Source organism: Tachyglossus aculeatus, chromosome 6 (assembly GCF_015852505.1).
Source record: "Tachyglossus aculeatus isolate mTacAcu1 chromosome 6, mTacAcu1.pri, whole genome shotgun sequence".
Taxonomy (NCBI): Eukaryota; Metazoa; Chordata; class Mammalia; order Monotremata; family Tachyglossidae; genus Tachyglossus; species Tachyglossus aculeatus.
Genome location: NC_052071.1, coordinates 11,606,846 through 11,631,371, shown reverse-complemented (window position 1 = coordinate 11,631,371; position 24,526 = coordinate 11,606,846). Strand labels below are relative to the sequence as shown.

Below are 24,526 nucleotides of genomic sequence, written 5' to 3'. Positions count from 1 at the left end.
CTGCTGGGTGACCTGGGGCAAGTCACTTAACTTCTCTGAGCCTCAGTTCCCTCATCGGTAAAATGGGGATTAAGACTGTGAGCCCCCCGTGGGATACACCTTGTATCCCCTCCCAGCACTTAGAACAGTGCTTTGCACATAATAAGTGCTTAACAAATGCCATCATTATTATTATTATTATGTGTCAAGCACTGTGTTAAACACTGGGGTAGATACAAGTTAAGCAGGTTGGACACAGTCTCTATCCCACATGGGGCTCACGCTCTTTAACCCCCATTTTACAGATGAGGTAACTGAGGCCCAGAGAAGGGAAGTGACTTGCTCAAGGTCACAAAGGAGACATGTGGCTTTCCCCCTTCCACCTGCCCACCCAGGTGGGTCCAGATCTCTTCCTTCTCCCTGGAGTCTCCTCAGAGTGAGGGACACACAATGGGGTAGAGGTCTGTGTCCTCTCCCCTTGTCCTCCCTGCCTCCCTCTGGCCCCTTCTACCTCAAACTAGCCATGGGCGTGGACTGTCTCTGCCTTCTCACCCCCGCTGCCCCACGCCTTGGGTAGCCCCGGCCCCCGGGTGGCCTTCCCCTCCCGCCCACGGTGGGCCCAACGCCGGCCGTCTTGTCCTTGCAGCCCCGAGCCGGTGGGACTCGGAGGAAGAGCGGGAGCAGACTGCCAACCCGGGGGAGCTCAGCACCCCGGGCTCCCTGCCGCAGGGAGAGCAGGAAGACTGGGGTCCGTTTGGCAAGCTGACCACCTGCTACGGGCGGGAGGCCAGGCCTTCGGCTGGGGGCGAGGGGGCCGCCAGGAGCTGGCTGCGCCCGGCCTGGGACCGCTGCGCGTCCGAACCTAGCGTGCGGCCGCCCGCCGCCACGCGGGAGCCCGTGGCCCGCCAGTCCAGCTGCGACGATGCCCTCCTCCGCAGCCCCGGGGACCCCGTGCAGCGGCTAAAGCTGCTGCAGCTCGAGAGCCAGAAGCTCCTGGGGCTGGGCCTGGGTCCCACAGGCCAAAGACCCCCTCCCCCGGGCCCCCAGGGGAAGCCCCCGCTGCCCCAAACGCCGCCACCGCCCACTAGTCTCTCCAGCCTCTCCAGCCTGTCGTCGTCGTCCTCTTCCGCCACCACCCCGTCGCCGACTGGCTCGTCGCCAACCTCCCTGGACAGTGCCTTCTCCTGCTGCTCTGAGCCGTCCTGCGCCGGCCCCCCCGAACACTTGACGCTGCCCTTCCTGTTTGGCACCTCCGCCCGGCTCCGGGCCTTCTCCCCGCAGGCCACGCGGCGCAGCCGGCTGGATCAACGGGAGCCCCCCGCCTCCCCCCAGCCCTGTCCACCTGAGGGGCCGGACCACCGGGGCAGAGACTCGGGGGGCCGCAACGCTGAGGTGGGGCCTACAGCGGCCCCAGAGCCCCAGCTCCACGGCAACTGGGAAGACAGGGAGAGGGTGGGCCGGGCTTCCTGGGCCCGAAGCCCCCTGGCCCGGCCGGAAAGCCCCCGTCCATCCTCCCCGGGAGCTCCGGGGGGTGGGGGTGAGCCTCTCCGTGAGGCCCCGGCCCAGCGCCCAGGTAAGCACACCCGTACCAAGATCACCTTCTACCTAGCCCCAGGGGGCTCAGAGGCCGAGGGCGGGGGTCCAGGTGCCAAATCGTCGATGCTGAGGGTCCCAATCCCCCAAACTGTGTTCTATGGGCAGAACACCCCCCTGGTGCTCCAGTCTGGGGCACGCAGGCAGCGGCCCCAGCCCGAGGCCCCTGCCCCCTCGGGTGTGCCCCCGAGCCTGGACGGGGAGCCCCCCGCCTCCGTCCACCACACCATTCGCATCGTCCTGCCCGCCTCCATCTGTGGTACCGTGCGGGGCTACTTCCGAAGCGCCGGCCCCACAGGCTGCTGGGGGGACGATGCAGCCCGGGCCGTGGAGGGGGAGCTGCTGAGGAGCCGAGCCGAGTGGCAGCAGGGGGCCCAGGGGGCCGGGGGGCACCCCAAGGAGGAGCCCACCCCAGGCCCCTGTCCGGAGTCCTTTGTGTAGGAGGCTGGGGTGGGGGGGCGGAGAAGATCAGCCCCAGATGGTCATCCCAGGGCCCCCCGGGCCTTCACTTGGCCCTGAGATGGGGACGGGGAAAGCCAAATCCAAGGATGAGGAGGCAGCGGTCCTGTCTAGGGCCTCCTGGGAAGGATGTGCACGTAGCTGAGGGAACTGGGAAAGGGAAAGGTCAGGGAGGGGTCAGCGGGATCTTCGGCCCGCTCCATCCCTGGGGCTCGGTGGCTGCAGAAGGCCAGAGGCCCGGAGAAGCAGAGGGCCGGAGGCGGCCCCGAGTCAGGGGCCTGTACGGATGTTGGTCCGAAACGGAGGAGCGGTCACGGCCGCGGTGACCGCTCCGGGGCTGAGTGGCAGAGCAGGTTGCTTGGTGGGAGTGGGGCCGAAGGGCAGAGGGGAAGCGGAGGGACGGGAAAGGAGAGGGAAGAAGGGGAATGGGTGGCACTGAAAGCGGGCCGGAGCCTGGGAGAGTCAGATAGCAGAGTACGAGCCCTGATGTCCCCCAGACGGGCTGTGGACCCGGAGGAGGCACTGCCCCTCTCTGAGCCCGCAGCCCAGGCCGAGGCAAGAGTCCTTTTTCTTCCTTTAAGGAGAGACGGACCAGGGAGCGGGAGGGAAGGAGGGTTGGCCCAGCCTCCCCCAAGAACATTGTAGCGGGGTTGTCGGCTCAGCTCCTGGCACCCTGTTTGCCCCTCGGGGCCCCAAGATGCGGACGTATCATCGCCTCTGGGAAGGGGATAGCGGTGCCCCCGCCCTCTGCCATCCCCGGTTGTGACTATTCAATAAAAAGAGATACGTGTTGGGGCTCGGGCCCTGTATGCCCCGACTCTTCTGGTTTCCTGGTTTGGTTGGGGGGTCAAAGGATCTACAGACATGGTTGGAGACCGTCAGGCTCGGGCTGAGACCCGGGCCCTGAGGTGGGAGGGCTGGTTTGGCCACCACCCACGGAGACCACCGAGAAAGCTCGCCGCCCTGACTCCCGGGAGAACCTCTCCAGGCTGCTCTTCCTCTGTCCCCGCAGGCCTTGGGGGACCCCATGCCAACTGTGAAGGGACACACGAAGGCCCCGGGGGGCTTCGGGGCAGAAGGGGCAGGGACTGCAGAGTCATCACTGTCGGTGCCATCGGCACGGCGGGTGGCAGGAGACTATAGGTCGGCTCCATCTGGGGTGCCCCGGGGACAGGGGAGTGAAATCACAAATAATCACAAATAAAAGCCCAGGTCTGCCCCTATAGGAACCCTAATTCCCCCATAACTGGGCTGCAACTTGTAATAATAATAATATAATAATTGGCATTTGTTAAGCGCTTACTATGTGCAAAGCACTGTTCTAAATGCTGGGGAGGATACAGGGTGATCAGGTTGTCCCACGTGGAGCTCACAGTCTTAATCCCCATTTTACAGATGAGGTAACTGAGGCCCAGAGAAGTTAAGTGACTTGCCCAAGATCACACAGCAGACATGTGGCAGAGTTGGGATTTGAACCCACGACCTCTGATTCCAAAGCCCATGCTCCTTCCACTGAGCCACGCTGCTTTGTGCTTCCCAAGCGCTTAGTACAGTGCTCTGCACACAGTAAGCGCTCAATAAATACGATTGAATGAATGAATGAATCTCAGCCGGGGCAGGATAACGATAACAATAATAATGGTATTCGTTAAGCGCTTACCCTGTGCCGAGCACTCTACTAAGCACTGGGGCGGATACCAGCAAATTGGGTTGGACTCAGTCCGTGTCCCACGTGGGGCTCACAGTCTCAATCCCCATTTTCCAGATTCATTCAATCGGGTTTATTGAGCGCTTACTGTGTGCAGAGCACTGTACTAAGCGCTTGGGAAGTCCAAGTCGGCAACATATAGAGCCGGTCCCTACCCAACAGTGGGCTCACAGTCTAGAAGGTGGGCTCACAGTCTAGAAGACTGAGATAACTGATGAGGTAACAGATGAGGTAACTGAGGCACAAAGAAGTGAAGCGACTTGCCGAAGGTCATCCAGCAGACAACGTGGCTCAGTGGAAAGAACCCGGGCTTTGGAGTCAGAGGACATGGGTTCAAATCCCGGCTCCACCAATTGTCAGCTGTGTGACTTTGGGCAAGTCACTCCACTTCTCTGGGCCTCAGTGACCTTATCTGGAAAACGGGGATCATCATCATCAATCGTATTTATTGAGCGCTTACTATGTGCAGAGCACTGTACTAAGCGCTTGGGAAGTACAAATTGGCAACATATAGAGACAGTCCCTACCCAACAGTGGGCTCACAGTCTACAAGGGGGATGAAGACTGTCAGCTCCCTGTGGGACAACCTGATCACCTTGTAGCCTCCCCAGCGCTTAGAACGGTGCACATAGTAAGCGCTTAATAAATGCCATCATCATTATTATTATTATTGTTAAATGGTGGGGCTGGGATTAGAACCCAGGCCCTTCCGATTCCCAGGCCCGGGCTCTATCCGCTAGACCATGGAGCTAGAGTGGGGACAGAGAAGGGCAACTAGGATGGGCCGGAGCGGGTGGAGCAGCGACCGTACGGGAAAAACCGGACCGGTCAGGACTCATCCAGGTGGACTTACCCAGGCTCTGTTGTGGACGGGATCAGACTCCACAGGACGGCGGGGTGGGGAGGGAGGGGACAACAAGCTTCCCAAATCCCCCCCTGCCCATATGAGGAACACCTGCTGGAGTGCAACCGAAACACGAGGAAACATTGTTTTTCTTTTTGTTTGGATGGTATTTGTTGAGCGCTTACTGTGTGTGTGTCAGGTATTGGGCCAGGCGCTGGGGTAGACGCAATCTAATCGGGTTGGACAAAGTTCCTGTCCCACGAGGGGCTCACCGTCTTAATCCCCATTTTACATATGAGGGAACTGAGGCACAGAGAACAATAATAATAATTACGGTATTTATTAAGCGCTTGCAATGTGCCAGGCGCTGTGCTAAGCGCTGGGGTAGATACAAGCAAATTCATTCAATCATATTTATTGAGCTCTTACTGTGTGCAGAGCCCTGTACTAGGCGCTTGGGAAGTACAAATAGAGAAGCAGCGTGGCTCAGTGGAAAGAGCCCGGGCTTTGGAGTCAGGGGTCAGGGATTCGAATCCCGACTCTGCCAATTGTCAGCTGTGTGACTTTGGGTAAGTCACTTCACGTCTCTGGGCCTCAGTTCCCTCATCTGTAAAATGGGGATTAAGACTGTGAGCCCCCCGTGGGACAACCTGATCTCCTTGTAACCTCCCCAGCGCTTAGAACAGTGCTTTGCACATAGTAAGCGCTTAACAAATGCCATCATTATTATTATTATTATTATTCTCTGGGCCTCAGTTCCCTCATCTGTAAAATGGGGATTAAGACTGTGAGCCCTCTGTGGGACAACCTGATCACCTTGTAACCTCCCCAGAGCTTAGAACAGTGCTTTGCACATAGTAAGTGCTTAACAAATGCCATTATTATTATTATTATTATTATTCTCTGGGCCTCAATTCCTTCATCTGTAAAATGGGGATTAAGACTGTGACCCCCCGTGGGACAACCTGATCTCCTTGTAACCGCCCCAGCGCTTAGAACAGTGCTTTGCACATAGTAAGCACTTAACAAATGCCATCATTATTATTATTATTCTCTGGGCCTCATTTCCCTCACCTGTAAAATGGGGATTAAGACTGTGAGCCCCCCGTGGGATAACCTGATCTCCTTGTAACCTCCCTAGCGCTTAGAACAGTGCTTGGCACATAGTAAGCACTTAACAAATGCCATTATTATTATTATTATTATTATTATTATTATTATTATTATCATTATTTTCTGGGCCTCAGTTCCCTCATCTGTAAAATGGGGATTAAGACTGTGAGCCCCCCGTGGGACAACCTGATCTCCTTGTAACCTCCCCAGCGCTTAGCACATAGTAAGCGCTTCATAAATGCCATTATGATTATTACAAATGGGGAACATACAGAGACGGTCCCTCGGGTTGGACACAGTCCCCGCCCCACGTGGGGCTCGCCGTCTTAATCCCCATTTGACAGACGAGGTCACTGAGGCCCAGAGAAGTGAAGCGGCTTACCCAAGGTCACACAGCAGAGAAGTGGCGGAGCCGGGATTAGAACCCACGTCCTCTGACACTCAAGCCCGGGCTCTGGCCGCTAAGCCACAATGATTCTGATGCTAAATCGTGCTCTCCCAAGCGCTCAGTACAGCGCTTAGCACCCAGTAGGCGCTCAATAAAGGGAGGGCGGATTTTCTAGGCCTCGTGCGCCCGCGTCTCGCAGCGCCACCTGGCGGCCAGAGCGGGGAAACGGCCGCCTCCCCTCTTGGCGGGCCAAGGCCGCGAGGCGCAGGTCGTGGGTTCGAATCCCACCCCCGCCACTTGTCTGCTGTGTCCCCTTGGGCAGGCCACTTCACTCTTCGGGGCCTCAGTGACCTCCTCTGGAAAATGGGGACCGGGGAGCCCCCAGTGGGGCGAACTGATGAGCTTGCACCTCCCGCGGCGTGGCGAAGCGGAAAGAGCCCGGGCTTTGGAGTCAGAGGTCATGGGTTCAAATCCTAGCTCCGCCAATTGTCAGCTGTGTGACTTTGGGCAAGTCACTTCACTGTGACTCAGTTCCCTCATCTGGAAAATGGGGATTAAGACTGTTAGCCCCCCGTGGGACAACCTGATCACCTTGTAACTTCCCCAGTGCTTAGAACAGTGCTTCGCACATAGTAAGCGCTTAATAAATGCCATTATTATTATTATTTGGAGTCAGAGGTCACGGGTTCAAATCCTGCCTCCGCCACTCTGGGCAAGTCGCTTTCACTTCTCCGGGCCTCAGTTCCCTCATCTGTAAAATGGGGATGAAGACTGCGAGCCCCCCCCGTGGGACAACCTGATCACCCGGTAGCCTCCCCAGCGAGTTTATAATCTAGAGTTTAAAGCAGGTTGGACACCGTCCCTGTCCCGCATGGGGCTCACAATCTAAGTAGGAGGGACAGCAGGTATTGAATCCCCATTTTACAGTTGAGGAAACTGAGACGCAGAGAAATAGATATCACGGTTTAGGTCTTATTATTTTGTTAATATGTTTTGTTTTGTTGTCTGTCTCCCCCTTCCAGACTGTGAGCCCGCTGTTGGGTAGGGACCGTCTCTAGATGTTGCCAACTTGGACTTCCCAAATCAATCGTATTTATTGAGCGCTTACTATGTGCAGAGCACTGTACTGAGCGCTTGGGATGTACAAGCGCTTAGTACAGTGCTCTGCACACAGTAAGCGCTCAATAAATACGATTGATTGATTCCCCAGCGCTTAGAACAGTGGTTTGCACATGGTAAGCGTTTAGGAAATACCATCACCATTATTATGATCGGAACAGTGCTTGGCGCATAGAAAGCGCTTAACAAATGCCATCATTATTAATTATTATCATGATTATTATTATTATTGGGCCCCGCTGTCCGCAGCAATCCGTCCTGCAAGGGGGGCGGTCCGGTGGTGCGGGCCAGCCCTCCAGCCCCCAAGGCCAGGGGACAGCGGGCAGGCCGAGGTCCGGGCGGCTCACGGCTCACGGCTCACGGCTCCTGCTCCCGCTCCCGCTCCCGCGGCTCCCCGCGGGCATCGCTGACCTGCATGGGCACCAGGAACGTGTGCCCGGACATGGCCGGCCTCACAATCACCTGGCAGCCCAGCCGGGACCTGGGGGGGGGGACCGGAGGGAGGGACGGACGGAGAGGGGGAGCGGGCGCTGAGGGCTCGGAGGGGGGGGCGGTGGGCTCCGGTCAGCCCGCCCCCGGACCCCCGGCCTCTCCTCGTTGCCACGCCCACCCCCTGGCCCCGCCCCGGATCGCCAGGCCCCGCCCCTGGCCCCGCCGACCACGCCCCTAGCCCCGCCCACCGCCCCGGCCCCACCCCAGGATCGTCAGGTCACGCCCCTGGCCACGCCCGCCTCAAATGCCCCCCCCCCCAAACCCAGGAAGCCCAGGCCACACCCCTGGCCTCGCCCCATCCCTGTTCCGCCCCTGGCCACGCCCACCACCGTGGCCCCGCCCACCGCCCCTGGCCCCGCCCCCAGGATCTCCAGGCCCCGCCTCTGGCCACGCCCAGCTCCCCACGGCCACCCCCCTAGCCGTGCCCACCTCCACTGGCCCCGCCCCCAGGCTGCTTGGCCCCACCCCTGCCCCCGCCCCTGGCCATGCCCAGCTCCCCTGGCCCCGCCCCTAGCCGTGCCCGCCGTCACTGGCCCCGCCCCCGAAAGGCCTAGGCCGCGTCGCTGGCCCCGCCCACCGCTATGGCCCCGCCCAGCGCCCCTAGCCACACCCGGGATGTCCAGGCCCCTCCCTGGCACGCCCACCTCCCCATGGCCACGCCCCTAGCCATGCCCACTCCACCGCCCCGCCCCTGGACGCCCAGGCCACGCCCCTGGCCACGCCCCCCTTCCCACACCCACGCCCCGCTGGCGCGTCCTCCACCCTGGCCCCGCCCCCGGGGTGCGCAGGCTCCGCCCCTGACCACGCCCACCTCCACTGGCCCCGCCCCCTGGACCTTCAGGCCCCGCCCCTAGCTCCGCCCCTGCCCTGCCCATCATCAATCGTATTTATTGAGCACTTACTATGTGCAGAGCACTGTACTAAGCACTTGCCCACAGGAACTCCAGCGCTTAGAACAGCGCTTGACACATAGTAAGCGCTTAACCATTACTATTATTATTATATCTCCCGGCCGGCCCTAGCCCCGCTCCCCTCCCTTCATGCCCTGACCCCTGCTAGCCTGGCCCCTGCCCCGTCCGCCCGGCCCGGCACCCAGGAGCTTCACACCTCTCCTAGCCCACCCCTGGGCCCTGGCCCGTCCCAGCCCCCATCCCTGCCCACCGCCCTGCCCCTTCCCCGCCGTGGCCGACCCACGTGTCCGTGATGCCACAGGCCAGGTCCAGCATGTCCAACTCCTCCTCCGAGATGCCCGGCAGCTTGGAGTAGGCCGCCTGCTCCAGGATCAGGTGGCAGGTGGAGCAGGCCAGCATGCCCTCGCAGGACCCTGGGCGGTGGGGAGACGGGCAACGATGGGGTCAGCAGGGGCTAATTCGGGGCAGGAGGGCCACAGGGCCGGGCGGGGGGCGAGGGAGGGCCCGGCCACACCGTGTCCGCAGCTGACGGTCAGCCTAGCTGGTGGCGAGCGAGCGGCGGGCCCCAGGGTGGGTGTGGGAAGCGGGGAGGGGACGGGGGACCGCGGGGTGACCCACCGAAGCCGGGGATGTGCAGACCGTGGTTCATCACCACCTGGAGTAGGCTCTCGCCCTCCTTGGCGGAGACGGTGACCTTCCGTCCATCCTGGTAGATGAAGTGCAACGTGATGGTGGCAGGCAGACTGGAGGGGAGAGACGGAGGGAGTTGGGGGACGGAGGCAGAGCCGGCGGGAGGACCTCTCTGGGCGCCCAATGTGGAGAAGCATCGTGTTGTAATGGCTATGGCCCGGCCTGGGAGCCAGAAGGTCATAGGTTCAAATCCCAGCTCTGCCACTTGTCTGCTGTGTGACCCTGGGCAAGTCACTTCACTTCTCTGGGCCTCAGTTACCTCATCTGGAAAATGGGGATTAAGACTGTGAACCCCACGTGGGACAACCTGATCACCTTGTATCCACCCCAGCGCTTAGAACAGTGCTTTGCACATAGTAAGCGCTTAATAAATGCCATCATCATTATCATCATTCTCTGTACCCCAGGTATCCATACAATCATATTTATTGAGAAGCAGCGTGGCTCAGTGGAAAGAGCACAGGCTTGGGAGTCAGAGGTCATGGGTTCTAATCCCAGCTCCGCCACTTGTCAGCTGTGTGACTTTGGGCAAGTCATGTAACTTCTCTGTGCCTCAGTTACCTCATCTGGAAAATGGGGATTAAGACTGTGAGCCCCACGTGGGACAACCTGATCACCTTGTATCCACCCCAGCGCTTAGAAAAGTGCTTCGCACATAGTAAGCGCTTAATTCTTAGAGAAGCAGCATGGCTCAGTGGAAAGAGTGCAGGCTTGGGAGTCAGAAGTCATGGTTTCTAATCCCACCTCTGCCACTTATCAGCTGTGTGACTTTGGGCAAGTCACTTAACTTCTCTGTGCCTCAGTTACCTCACCTGGAAAATGGGGATTAAGACTGTGAGCCTCACGTGGGACAACCTGATCACCTTGTATCCACCCCAGCGCTTAGAACAGTGCTTCGCACATAGTAAGTGCATAATTTTTAGAGAAGCAACGTGGCTCAGTGAAAAGAGTGCGGGCTTGGGAGTCAGAGGTCATGGGTTCTAATCCCGCCTCCGCCACTTGTCAGCTGTGTGACTTTGGGCAAGTCACGTAACTTCTCTGGGCCTCAGTTACCTCACCTAGAAAATGGGGATTAAGACTGTGAGCCCCACATGGGACAACCTGATCACCTCGTATCTCCCCCAGCGCTTAGGACAGTGCTTGGCACATAGTAAGTGCTTAACAAATACCAAAATTATTATTATTATTGAGCACTTACTGTGTGCAGCGAAAACTACTAAGCTCTTGGAAGAGTACAATACAACAATAAACAGACTCGTGCCCTCCCCACAATGACCTTATGGTATAGAGGGGTGGACAGACATCAACAAAGATAAATAAATTACAGATATGTACATAAGTGTTGTAGGTCTGAAAGTGGGGAAGAACAAAGGATGCAAGTTAGGGCGTCCCAGAAGGGAGTAGGAGAGGAAAGTGAGCCCGTTGTTGGGTAGAGACCGTCTCTATATGTTGCCGATGTGTACTTCCCAAGCGCTTAGTACAGTGCTCTGCACACAGTAAGTGTTCAATAAATACAATCGAATGAATGAAAGAGGGGACCTGGTTATCTCATCTGTAAAATGGGGGCTGAGACTGTGTCCATCTCAATGTGCCTGTATCCATCGCAGTGTTTAGTTCGGTGCCTGGCGCATGGTAAGTGCTTAACTTTCATTCACTCATTCAGTCGTATTTATTGAGCGCTTACTGTGTGCAGAGCACTGTACTAAGCTCTTCGAAAGTGCAATACAGCAATAAAGAGAGACAATCCCTGCCCGCAGCAGGCTCACAGTTAGGGGGGAGGAGATAGAACGCCGATACAGGTAAACAGGCGTCAATATAAATAAATAGAATTATAGATATATACATATATAAATAAGTGCCGTGGGGCCGGGAGAGCAAAGAGAGCGAGTCGAGGAGATGTAGAAGGGAGGGGGAGCTGAGGCGAAGCGGGGCTTAGTCTGGGAAGGCCTCTTGGAGGAGGTGAGCTCTCAGTAGGGCTTTGAAGGGAGGAAGAGAGCTAGCTTGGCAGATGTGTGGAGGGAGGGCATTCCAGGCCAGGGGGAGGGCGGGACAGGAGAGAACGAGGCACGGTGAGGAGATTAGCGGCAGAGGAGCAGAGGGTGCGGGCTGGGCTGGAGAAGGAGAGAAGGGAGGTGAGGTAGGAGGGGGCGAGGTGATGGAGAGCTTTGAGCCAATAGTGAGGAGTTTTTGCCTGATATGGAGGTAGATAAGCAACCCCTGGAGATTTTTACCCTGTACGTTTCTGTAGAAAGATAATCCGAGCAGTGGACTGAAGCGGGCAGGAGTTGGGAAGTCAGAAAGGCGGCCAATGTGGTAATCCAGTAGGGCTACTAACGTAGTAGTGGTTTTGGACGGAGAGGAAAGGGTGGATCTTGGAAATTGCTGTGAAGGTGAAACCGGCAGGATTTGGTGGCGGATCGACCGCATAGGGTGAGAGAGCGGCGTCAAGAATGACACCAAGGTTGCGGGCTTGTGAAACGGCAAGGATGGTTGTGCCATTATTCAGTTACAATTCAGTTCTGAACACTTCCGTTCTGCAGACCCCACTGCAGCTAGCAGGAGATGCCGCTCCCCGCTCCTCCGGCACCGGGAGTGCCCTGCTTCCCGGGGCTGCTGGTCTGAGGACCCTTGCTCTGAGGAGAGGCTATCAGGAGTAAAGACCCGCCTTCAGTCCTGGGCCGGGCAGGGGATCTGAGCCCGGAGCCTCCTGGCCGGGGCCTCATCTCAGGGCTGTGGGCCCTGGCGTTTGGGAGCTGAAGGGGCCAAACGTGTGCCTCTCCCGGCCCCTCTGGAGAGGGTAATAATAATAATTGTGGTATCTGTTAAGTGCTTACTAGATACCAGACACTGTACTGAGCACTGGGGTAGATACAAGTTGGCAGCAGCAAACCGGAGGGGCTGTCGGCCTTGGCACCAGCCGCTGAGGGCTTGGGGGTCTCGGGGAGGGAGCTGGAAGGACCAGGCTAAGACATCGGGACGGTCTGGGAGTCCACCGGCAACCAATGTCAGGGCCCCAGCTGGGCCTTGTCGGCATACAGCCTTTTTGAGCCCGCCGGCCCAGTCTCCCCCAGGTCCAAAGGAACCAGATCGTGGGAAAAGAGGCTTTAATGCCACAGGCAAAAGCTGCAACAGCTATCCAGAGGGACTTCCTGGTAGTGCCAACGGATGAACCTGGGACACCTGCGAGAAGAGGGCAGTCGGCCCTCTTGGGAAAGCAAACCCGCTGGAAGGGGCAACTGGAAGATGGCCCTGATTTCGGACCTCACTTTGCGCGCTGAAGGCTACGGCCCTGGAGCCGAGCCTAACCGTCGTCAAATGTAGCCCTGACCAAACCCTGCCAGCCTTGAGCTGTCGGGCTCCCCATCCCGCCAAGGCTGGCAGAGGTGATTGATGCCTCTCTGCGCAAGCCCAAAGCCCCAGCGCGCCTGGGCTGGCCCTCGCACCCCACCCCGTCTCTCTCCTGGGCTCTGAGGTGCCTCACCAGGGCCCACGTCACCAGGGCAGCCAAAGGGCAAGCGGCACCCGGGCCTGCCCAAAATACAATGGCCTCTCCCCCACCCCCGGGGGGTCCAACTGGCCAGGATGCCAAGGGCAGGAGCGGCGTGACCAGGCATCCCGCTTGATCAGGGTGAGAGGATCCCAGAACAGAGGTCCTTTCCCCCATCCCCAGAAAAGCCTCCCAGCCCCTCTGCAGCAGGGAGGAGGAGGCGGAGAAGGAAAAGGAAGAGTAAGAAGCCGCCCTGTCAATCAATCAATCGTATTTATTGAGCCCTTACTGTGTGCAGAGCACTGTACTAAGCGCTTGGGAAGTACAAGTTGGCAACTTGGCAAGTTGTCTTCCTCCTTCTCCTCCTGTCTGGCTGCATCAGGACAAACTGTCATTACAGCCCAACTGGACAAGGCTTGCTGAAATCAAATCTCCTCCAGGAGGCCTTCCCAGATTCATCACCGATATCCCCCACGCGGTCACGTCAGCGGTTCTGTGCCATCTGAGCCCCTAAGGGGTACAGTGCTCTGCACACAGTAAGCGCTCAATAAATACGATTGAATGAAAGGGGTTCTCAGCCTCCTGTGCATTCTCCCACCAACTTCCCCACTCCATCCCTTCCATGCCAACTCTCTCCCCCAGCCAGTATACGATCCTAGTGTCAGTCTTCCCCACGGGACTGTCCTTAAGGCACAGTGCTTTGCCCAGAGTAAGCGCTCAGTAAATATTTTCAGCTGGTCGATTGACTGGGGCTGATCGTGTTGAAGTGTTGCTGATGTGACCGGTCTCCGGTGGCTCTGGAAACTCCCATCCTAACTTGGTGTGAGGCTAGCCAGAACTGCCATGCGGGGCTAGTGTCTCCGCTGGTGCCAGGCAGTGTTGGGGAGGGGGACGACGGGGGGCACCGGGAAACGGTGGGGGCAGTGAGAGACATTGGGGAGCAGTAAGGGAAAGGGGATAGAGAAGCAGCGTGGCTCAGTGGAAAGAGCCCGGGCTTGGGAGTCAGAGGTCATGGGTTCAAATCCCGGCTTTGCCACTTGTCAGCTGTGTGACTTTGGGCAAGTCACGTCACTTCTCTGTGCCTCAGTCACCTCATCTGGAAAATGGGGATTAAGTCTGTGAGCCCCACGTGGGACAACTTGATTACCTTATATCTACCCGAGCACTTAGAACAGTGCTTTGCACATAGTAAGTGCTTAATAAATGCCATTATTATTATTATTATTAATGGCGGGATGCACTGAGGAATAATTGGGACAGTGGGTGCCAACAGGAGCAGGGGGGAAAATGGGGGACGGGGAAGTGGGAAAGGGGAGTGAGGAACAGTCTGGCCGGTAGCAAACAGAGGTGGACAGGGGAACAGTGAGGGACGGTGGAGAAAAGTGGAGACAGTGAACAACAATAATAATGGTACTTGTTAAGTGCGTACTATGTGCCAAGCACTGTTCTAAGCACTGGGGTAGATTCAAGTTAATCAGGTTGGACACAGTCCCTGTCCCACGTAGAGCTCACACTCTTAATCCCCATTTTACAGGGAAGGTCACCGAGGCCCAGAGAAGCTAAGCGACTTGCCCAAGGTCACACAGCAGACATGTGACAGAGCAGGGATTAAAACCCAGATTCTTTGACTCCCACTAAGCCACTCCGTGAAGACAGTCAGGACAGCGGGGGAACTCCAGATGGGCAGTGGGGAGCGGGAGGACAGTGGGGACAGCAGTGGAAGTGAGGGACAGTGGGGCAGAGGGGACAGTGCGGGGACAGTGAGGGTAATCAGGTCGGGGGCAGTGGGGAGTAATAAAGGACAGTGTAGATACCCCTTCCCTCCCTTGCCCCCTCTCTCTCTGGCCCATCGAGCTAGCCTAAGAAGGTAGAATTCACTTAGTGCATTACAAGAATTTGCTTCCAGTAAATGTGGAGAGTTGCCAAGGCCGTGGAGAGAAGCATCATGGCCTAGTGGTAAGATCGTGGGCTTGGGAGTCAGTGGACCTGGGTTCTAATCTTGGTTCTGCTGGGTGTCCTTGGACAAGTCACTTAACTTCTCTGGGCCTCAGTTCCCTCATCTGTAAAACGAGGATTACATCCTTTATCCTTTTACTTAGGCTGTGGGCCCCGTGTGGGATCGGGATTGTGTCCAGCTTGACTATCTTGTATCTGCATCAGTGCTTAGAACAGTGCTTTGTGCATACTAAGTGCTTAACAAGTACCATAATTGTGATTATCGTTTCCCTGGTGTAGTTACATCCTGACCAAACGATTGATGTCTATGGCTGCTGAAGAAAGCCCTCATGGACCCCCTCTCCCATTCCTCTCCCAGTGGCTTTCTCCAAAGTTCCCTTCCCCTGTGGGCCCCCATTCTCCCCTCAGGGAAATGGCTGGCCAGCTGGGACTCAGTTTACTACCACCCAGACTGCTCCTCACTGTCCCTGTCCCCACTTCCCCCTCTCCCATTTCCCCTCACTGCCCCTTTCGGCTCCCACGGCCCCAGCTGTTCCTCACTGCTCTCACTGTCCCACAGTATCCTTTTTTTAATGGCATTTGTTGAGCACTTACTATATGCCAGGCACTGTACTAAGCACTGGGGTGGATACAAACAAATAGGGTTGGACACAATCCCCGTCCCACACGGGGGTCACAGTCTCAATCCCCGTTTTTCAGATAAGGTAACTAAGGCACAGAGAATAATAATAATAATAATGTTGGTATTTGTTAAGCGCTTACTACGTGCCAAGCACCATTCTAAGCGCTGGGGAGGATACAAGATAGTCAGGTTATCCCACTTGGGACTCACAGTCTTCATCCCCATTTTACAGATGAAGGAATTGAGGCCCAGAGAAGTGAAGTGACTTGCCCAAGGGCACACAGGAGACAAGTGGCAGCGTGGCCCAGTGGAAAAAGCCTGGGCTTTGGAGTCAGAGCTCATGGATTCAAATCCCGGCTCTGCCAATTGTCAGCTGTGTGACTTTGGGCAAGTCACTTAACTTCTCTGGTCCTCAGTTACCTCATCTGTAAAATGGGGATTAAGACTGTGAGCCCTCCGTGGGACAACCTGATCACTTTTTAACCTCCCCAGTGCTTAGAACAGTGCTTTGCACATAGTAAGTGCTTAATAAATGCATTATTATTATTATTATTATTATTATTATTATTATTACCACAAAGGGTCTACAGTTCTCCCTTGACTTGCCCCCACCCCATCCCATGACCTCCCCAGTTGTCATCATTCAATCAAGGTAAGCTCATTGAGCACAGTGTCTGCTACACTGTTATATCATACTCTCCCAAGCATTTAGCACACAGAAATCGCTCAATAAATACGATTCATTGATGTTTTGAATGCTTACTGTGTGCCGAGCACCGTACTAAGCGCTTGGGAGAGTCCAGTACAAAAGAGTTAGTAGACACAATCCCCATCCACAAGGACTTTACAGTCTAGACAGGGAGATAGTCATTAGAACAGTGCTTTGCACATAGTAAGCGCTTAATAAATGCCAACATTATTATTATTATTATTAATAAAATAAATTACGGAGAAAGGAAATGTTAGCGTATAAGGATAGGTACATAAGTCCTTAGGGTGGAGTGAATACCAAGTCCTAAGCAATGCAGAAGGGAGAGACTAATAGGGGAGATGAAGACCGCGCACCCCCCCCCCCCCCCATTTCTCACTTCCCCACCCTACGGCTCCCCCGGATTAGTCTTGTCCACCTCAGTTCTAATTTGTTCATTCACAGTTCATTCTGTGAATAATAATAATAATGATGGCATTTGTTGAGCGCGAAGCACTGTTCTAAGCGCTGGGGTAGAAATAAGGTGATCAGGTTGTCCCACAGGGGGCTCACAGTCTTCATTCCCATTTTACAGATGAGGGAACCAAGGCCCAGAGAAGCAGCATGGCTCAGTGGAAAGAGCCCGGGCTTTGGAGTCAGAGGTCATGGGTTCAAATCCCGGCTCCGCCACTTGTCAGCTGTGTGACTCTGGGCAAGTCACTTCACTTCTCTGGGCCTCAGTTACCTCATCTGGAAAATGGGAATGAAGACTGTGAGCCCCACGTGGGACAACCTGATCACCTCGTAACCTCCCTAGCACTTAGAACAGTGCCTTGCACATAGTAAGCACTTAATAATTGCTATTAGTGCTTTGCACATAGTAAGCGCTTAATAATTGCTATCATTATTATTATTATTAATGCCCAAAGTCACACAGCTGACACTTGGTGGAGCCAGGATTTGAACCCACGACCTCTGACTCCAAAGTCCGGGCCCTTTCCACTGAGCCACGCTGCTTCTCTACTGTGTCTACAGTGATAGGACGGGGTTTGGAGTGGGAAGATGAAGAGTTCTGTTTCAGATATGGTAAGTTTGAGGAGTTGCCAGCGTATTCGGGAAGAGCTGATCTGAAGGCAGGAGGAAATGTGGGCCTTGCTTCTCAAGGGGCTAGGCCCTCTTCTATCCTTTCCCAGAAATGGGGTCTAGGTCCCTGGGGAGGGCAGGGAGCAGCTGACAAGTTTTGGGCTGGAACTGGGGCAGAAGGGACAGGCCCTGGATTTACCCAAGGGCCAGCGTAGAGGGGAAAGACCCTGCATTACCCTAGGGCCAAGGCAGAAGGGACAGACCCTGGATTACCCTGGGTCTGGGACCGAGGGGACGGACTCTGACTTATCCCGGGGCTGGGGCACAGGGAACAGACCCCGGATCATTATTGTTATTATTGTAATAATACAATATTGCTAACAATACAATTATCGGTAACGATACAATTATTATTGTGTAATAATAACAGCATGGTGTTTGCTAAGCACTTCCTATGTGCCAGGCACTTTTCTAAGCACTAGGGCGGCTACAAGCGAGTCGGTGTCGGTCCCTGTCCCACACAGGGCTCACAGTCTTAATCCCCATTTTACAGATGAGAGAACAGAGGCCCAGAGAAGTGAAATGAGTCGCCCAAGGTCACCCAGCAGACGAGTGGCGGAGTCGGGATTGGAACCCATGAGCTTCTGACACCTGCCTGTGCTCTGTCCACTCTGCCATGCTGCTTCTCCTACCCTAGGGCCAGGGTAGAGGGGACAGACCCTGACTTACCCCGATCCCTGGTCCTGTTCCTGGTCCCTGCGCCGCCGTGTTTGGCCAAACTGTCGGAGGGTGATCCCGCGTCCGGCCTCCCTTAGCCGCAGCCCCAGGGACAGCCCAGACAGCAGGAGTCGACCAGACCCCAGTAGCCCCTGGGCCATCATGCTCATATCCCGGTTCTCCTCTCTCCCCCGATTTCACACCCGACCACGGTATAAGTAGGGGTGGAAAAACAAACTTTCTGTGGTGGGGGGAAGCCCTGGCCCAGCCCAGCCCGACTCCGAGGAGGCCAGAGCGGCAAGGCCACACGCGGGCGGGTGGCTAAAGACGCACATCTGGGGAGCGGCCGGCCCCAGGGACACTGTGGGCTGGACCCAAGGCCGAGCGGCCTCCCGCCTTGCCTAAGTGGGCGAAGGGGCCCGATGGCTCACGGGCCTCGATTGAATCTTATTGGCTGAAATTGGCAAATTCAGAGACTAAAACCCCAAGAGGTGGAGAGATTGTGAACCTGAGCAGGGTGAGTCTCCTTCTCCCCATCTCATCAATGGGGAAACTGAGGCTCGGGACAGTTAAATCTTGACAGGAAGGCCCATCCGCCCCCTCCCTCACCCCCCAGATTCCAGGGCAAAGTCACCCTGTCTGTTCACTGCAACAATGCATGGCCCCACCCATATCCTCCTTCCTGCGTGGGAGGGTACCCTCCTCCGCCTGCCTCCCCGCCGATTAATGGGAAAGGCTCCGGGCCCGGGGGTTGGGGGGGTTGTCCTTGAAGGGGAAGGGGGAATTCCGGCCATTGGTGAACCTTGGCCCAGGGAATAAAGGAGATACCAATCAATCAATCAATCAATCAATCGTATTTATTGACCACTTACTGTGTGCAGAGCACTGTACTAAGCGCTTGGGAAGTACAAGTTGGGAAGTACGAGTAAAGGATGTCTGGCACATCAGGGCAGAGCAGGGGTGGGGGCCAACCAACAATCCTGGGTCCTCCCCTGGGGCCTCCAAGTCTGCATCCTGACACAGGGCGAACATATACACACTAGCATGCATGTATACACACACGCATGCATGCATGCACACACAAGCTCTGAAATCCTACCCGGGATAACTGGCAGGGCAGGCCTGAGTTGGCGACCCTCTGTCAGTCTACGGGCACACCTGGCTCTCCTCTCAGGAGCCTGGCCTGTTGGGGAGAAGCCACAGAGTCTCTGGGGCTACCCGGGGCCCACGCCATGGCCAGGCCTGGTCCTCCATATCCACCAGACTCAAGTAGAATGTGTGATTTTAGTCGCCCTCCTGGACGTGGCAGACTGCCTCCTCTTGGGAAAGGAGGAGGAGGAGGATGGGGGAGAGGAGAACGAGGGGCAGAAAGAGGCGGAGGGGGAGGAGAAGGAGGGGAAGAGGAGGATAAGGAAGAGGAGACGGGTGGAGGAGGAGGAGAAAGAGGAGGATGGGAAGAGTGGGAGGTGGGAGGGGGAAGAGGAGGAGGAGCGATGTGGGGAGGCTCAGGAGAGAGAAAAAGAGGAGGGGAGGAGTGGCGGGAGGAGGAGTGGTTGACCGGGGACACCCAAGCCAAAGCCAGAGACCACCTGGGGCCTTCCAGCCCTTTACTGTCTGCCCAGAATATCCCGGTGGTCACCACCATCTGCCCGGGGCCGAGTCCAGCCCTCTGGGCAACCCGGGCCGCTCTTTCCATGATAAAGAAGCATCATGCCAGGACATGCTTGGGATGGTGGGCAATGACCACATGCAATACACTGTGCAATGGCATCAATTCCCGCTAATCAGTGCACCGTGTGACCGCATCTAACTGTACTCTTTCTCCCCATCCGGCGACTTTCCAACCTAGGCACCCTGCCAGATTTGACCCTCCTCAGGGGCTCTCCAGCCCACTGCTGTCTAGACTGTGAGCCCACTGTTGGGTAGGGACTGTCTCTATATGTTGCCAACTTGTACTTCCCAAACGCTTAGTACAGTGCTCTGCACACAGTAAGTGCTCAATAAATACGATTAAATGAATGAATGAATCTGGGGGTTCTGAGAGGTTTGTCTGCCGTTTACTCTCCCCAGCCCCCCTTTGCTGGCGGGAAACAGGAAGACCCACCCGGTGTGACTTGGGGACACTCAGGCAGGGGCGGTCAAGCCCAAGCACCTGGGCTACTTTCCCCAATCATGGATAGCCAGCTCCCACCCACTCCTGAGCCTCAGTTTCCCCAGCCCGAGCCTAGTAACGCACCCCTACATCCGACCACAACCTCCCTCCAGCCTGCCTGGTAACATCAGATGAGGCCAGCCAATTTAGAGAGAGAAAGTGGGGCGGGGGTGGGGGCTTTGAGAACAAAAAAGGCTCTAAACAGCCCCCCAGGCCTGGAACTTAAACTAGAATCTCTAAACTTACCTGTGACTGGAAGGAGTTTCTGTTTGATGTAGAGGTGGATGGGCAATCACTGCAAGTTCTTGAGAAGTGGGGAAGCATGGACTGAATGGTTTTGTAGAAAAATGATCCGGGAAACCGAGTGAAGTATGACCTGGAGTGGGGAGAATCAGGAGGCAGGGAGGTCAGCAAGGAGGTCGATGTGGTAATCAAGGCGGGATAAGATAAGTGCTCATATTCATGTGGTAGCAGTTTGGATGGAGAGGAAAGGGAAGATTTTAGTGATATTGTGAAGGCTGAACCAACAGGATTTGAGGACAAATTGAATACGTGGGTTGAAAGAGAGGTGAGTTGAGTAACCTCAACTTTAACAAGCGAAGCTTACAGACTTGTGAGATGGAGGATGGTGGGGTTAATAATAATAATGATGGCATTTGTTAAGCGCTTACTATGTGCGAAGCACTGTCCTAAGCGCTGGGGGGGATACAAGGTGATCAGGTTGTCCCACGTGGGGCTCACAGTCTTAATCCCCATTTTACAGATGAGGTAACTGAGGCCCAGAGAAGTGAAGTGACTTGCCCAAAGTCACACAGCTGACAAGTGGCGGAGGTAGGATCAGAACCCATGACCTATGGCTTCCAAGCCCATGCTCTTTCCACTGAGCCACGCTACTTCTCTGCAGTGTCTACAGTGATAGGAAAGTCAGAGAGTGGATGGGGTTTGGGTGGAAAGATGAAGAGCTCTGTTTCAGAGAAGCAGCGTGGCTCAGTGGAAAGAGCTGGGGCTTTGGAGTCAGAGGCCATGGGTTCAAATCCCGGCTCTGGCAATTGTCAGCTGCATGACTTTTGGGCAAGTCACTTCACTTCTCTGGGCCTCAGTTACCTCATCTGTAAAATGGGGATTAAGACTGGGAGCCCCCCGTGGGACAACCTGATCACCTCGTAACTTCCCCAGTGCTTAGAACAGTGCTTTGCACATAGTAAGCGCTTAATAAATGCTATCATTATTATTGTAACCCCCCAGTGCTTCGAACAGTGCTTTGCACATAGTAAGCACTTAATAAATGCTATCATTATTATTGTAACCCCCCAGTGCTTCAAACAGTGCTTTGCACATAGTAAGTGCTTAATAAATGCCATTATTATTATTATTAAGTTTGAGGTGTTGCCAGGATATTCAGGAAGAGCTGATCTGAAGGCAGGAGGAAATGTGAGACTACAGGAGAGAGAAATCAGGGCTGGAGTTGGAGATTTGGGAAACATCCACACAGAGATGATAGCTGAAGCCGTGGAGTGAATGAGTTCTTCAAGGGAGTGGGTATAGCTGGAGAATAGAAGAGGACTTAGAACTAAGCCTCGAGGGACTCCCACAGTGAGGGGGTGGGAAGCAGAGGAGGAGCCCGCGAAAGAGACTGAGAAGGAGCATCGAGAGAAAAAGGAGGAAGAACGGGAGAAGACAAGTGTCCATGAAGGCGAGGTTGGATAATGTGTCCAGGAGAAATGGGTGGTCGACAGTGTCGAAGGCAACTGAGAGGTCGAGGAGGGTTAGGATGGAGTGGAGGCCGTTGGATTTGGCAAGAAGATCATTGGTGACCTTTGAGAGGGAGGTTTCAATAGAGTGTAGTGGGAGGAAGCCAGATCGGAGGGGAGCAAGGAGAGAATAGGAAGAGTGGAGGCAGCTACTGTAGACAACTCACTCAAGGAGTTTGGAGAGGAATGACAGGAGGGAGATGGGGCGATAACTGGTGGGAGCTTTGGGGTCAAAGGAGGGTTTTTCAGGATAGAGAGATTTGAGCATGTTTGAAAGAAGTGAGGAAAAAGCCATTGGAGAGCAAACAGTTGAAGATGGCGGTGAGGGAGGGAACGAGGGAGGGGTCAAGCGCTTTGAGAAGGTGCAAAAAGATGGGGTCATAGGTGCGGATGGAGGGAGTGGATTTTGAGAGAAGGCAGGAGATCTCTTGAGATAATGCTGAGGTGAGTTGAGGAAGGGGCAGGACGGAGGGACTGGAGAGGAACGGGAGATTTTAGGGAGGTGGCTCTTGATGGCTTCAATTTTCTCATAAGGTATGTAGCCAGCTCATCAGGGGCAAGAGATGGGGGAGCTGGGGAACAGAGGACAGTCCCTGCCCCACATGGGGCTTAGGGTCTAAGGGGGGAGGGAGAGCAGGCATTGGAATCCCCATTTTACAGATGAGGAAACTGAGGCCCAGAGGACTGAAGTGACTTGTCCAAGGTCTCACAGCAGGCAAGGGGCAGAGCCAGGATTAAAATCACGTCCTGTGCCTCCTTGGCCTGTCCTCTTTCCACTAAGACGATGCCATTTCTCAAGAGAGCGAGGTGGGGAGAAGTTGGTTACTCTTATTTATTTTACTTGTACATATTTATTTATTTTATTTGGTTTATATGTTTTGTTTTGTTGTCTGGCTCCCCCCTCTAGACTGTGAGCCCGCTGTTGGGTAGGGACCGTCTCTAGATGTTGCCAACTTGTACTTCCCAAGCGCTTAGTACAGTGCTCCGCACACAGTAAGCGCTCAATAAATACGATTGAATGAATAAAGTTGGGGAGAGGAGATACACAGAACGGGGAGAACCTCAAGGGCAATTTTGAGGTCTTCAAGAGAAGCAGCATGACCTAGTGGGAAGAACATAGATAGGCCTGGGAGTCAAAGGACCTGGGTTCTAATCCTTGCTCTGCCACTTGTCAGCTCTGTGACCTTGGGCAAGTCATGCTGGGCCTCAGTTACCTCTTCTGAAAATGGGGATTCATTCATTCAGTCAATCAATCATATTTATTAAGCGCTTACTGTGTGCAGAGCACTGTACTGAGCGCTTGGGAAGCACAAATTGGCAACATACAGAGACGGTCCCTACCCAACAACGGGCTCACAGTCTAGAAGCAGCGAGAAGCAGCGTGGCTCAGTGGAAAGAGCGCGGGCTTTGGAGTCAGAAGTTATGGGTTCAAATCCCGGCTCCACCAATTGTCAGCTGTGTGACTTTGGGCAAGTCACTTCACTTCTCTGGGCCGCAGTTCCCTCATCTGTAAAATGGGGATTAAGACCGTGAGCCCCCCGTGGGACAACCGGATCACCTTGTACCCTCCCCAGAGCTTAGAACAGTGCTTTGCATGTAGTAAGCGCTTAATAAATGTCATTATTATTATTATTATTATTATTATTAGAAGGGGGAGACAGACAACAAAACAAAGCATGTAGACAGATGTTAAAACCGTCAGAATAAATAGAATTACAGCTATATGCACATCATTAACAAAATAGAGCAGTAAATATGTAGAAGCAAAAGAAATAGAGTAATAAATCAGTACAAAAATATACAAGTGCTGTGGGGAAAGGACGGGGGTAGGGTGGGGGGGATGGGGAGGAGGAGAGTAAGACCAAGACCCCCATATGGGACATGGACTGCGTCCAACCTGACGCTCTTGAATTTATCCTAGCACTTTGTTAAGCACATGGTAAGTGCTTAACAAATACTATTTTTAAAAATCTTGAATTTTTGTTTGATGGGGAGGGAGATGGGAAGCCCACGTAGGGTTTTGAGGAATGAGAGATGCGGGTGAAGTTTAGATTGGAATAGTGAGGCGGGTGGCAGGGAGACCAACGTGGAGGCTGATAAAATAAAATAAAATAAGAGCTTCAACTACCACTGGCGCAGTTTGGAAGGAGGAGAAGGAGCTGAGATATGAGATATGTGTTGGAGGAAGGACGGGCAGGATTTAATCAGAGCTATGGAAAGGTAATCACAAGTCAAGGATGAAACCGAGGCTACGGGCTTCTAAGACAAGGAGGGTGATGACATCAATCGATCGGGATGCAGCATGGCACAGTGGATAGACCACGGCCCTGGGAGTCTGAAGGTCGCGGGTTCTAATCTCATCTCCACCACTTATCTGCTGTGTGGCCTTGGGCAAATCACTTCACTTCTCTGGGCCTCAGTTACCTCATCTGGAAAATGGAGATTGAGACTGTAAGCCTAATGTGGGACAGGGACTGTGTCCAATCCGATTTGCTTGTATCCCCCCCAGTGCTTAGTACAGTGCCTGGCGCATAATAATAATAGTAAGCGCTTACTATGTGAAAGCACTGCTCTAAGCACTGGGGAGGATACAAGGTGATCAGATTGTCCCACGTGGGGCTCACAGTCTTCATCCCCATTTTACAGATGAGGTAACTGAGGCCCAGAGAAGTGAAGTGACTTGCCCAAAAGTCACGCAGCGGACAATTGGAAGAGCCAGGATTTGAACCCATGACCTCTGACTCCAAAGCCCGAGCTCTTTCCACTGAGCCACG

General features: G+C 55.0%; 2 protein-coding genes across 4 annotated transcripts in view; one reads left to right on the top strand and one right to left on the bottom strand.

Annotated features, from left to right (window-relative positions):
• LOC119930093 (rho GTPase-activating protein 20-like) overlaps positions 1-2,282 on the top strand; it is an 89,395-nt gene extending 87,113 nt beyond the window's left edge. For all 3 annotated transcript variants that reach the window (XM_038748552.1, XM_038748553.1, XM_038748551.1), the window contains exon 15: positions 626-2,282. In XM_038748552.1, coding sequence (XP_038604480.1) covers positions 626-2,013 — 1,388 coding nt within the window. In that variant the 3' untranslated portion in view covers positions 2,014-2,282. The remainder of the gene's footprint in view (positions 1-625) is intronic.
• A 19-nt stretch (positions 2,283-2,301) lies between these two features.
• On the bottom strand, positions 2,302-18,019 carry LOC119929523 (adrenodoxin, mitochondrial-like). The gene is made up of 8 exons (XM_038747695.1): positions 17,862-18,019; positions 9,225-9,349; positions 8,890-9,019; positions 7,565-7,684; positions 4,593-4,599; positions 3,082-3,185; positions 2,819-2,887; positions 2,302-2,368 (listed from the first exon to the last, which is right to left on the bottom strand). The coding sequence occupies exons 1-8, from the start codon at positions 18,017-18,019 to the stop codon at positions 2,302-2,304; spliced, it is 780 nt and encodes a 259-aa protein (XP_038603623.1).
• Between the last annotated feature and the right edge of the window lie 6,507 nt (positions 18,020-24,526).

Bases quoted from the DNA above. Each gene is read 5' to 3' on its own strand.
- LOC119929523 (XM_038747695.1), bottom strand. From the start codon at position 18,019: ATGAGCATGATGGCCCAGGGGCTACTGGGGTCTGGTCGACTCCTGCTG. The intron at 7,685-8,889 runs GTGGGTCGGCCA...CCCCCCCCCCAG, and splicing joins GCCTGTGGCATCACGGACAC to GTCCCGGCTGGGCTGCCAGG. The intron at 2,369-2,818 runs GTATCTCTTTTT...TCTGCCACTCAG, and splicing joins CAGGGCCCGAGCCCCAACAC to CCCCGGAGCGGTCACCGCGG.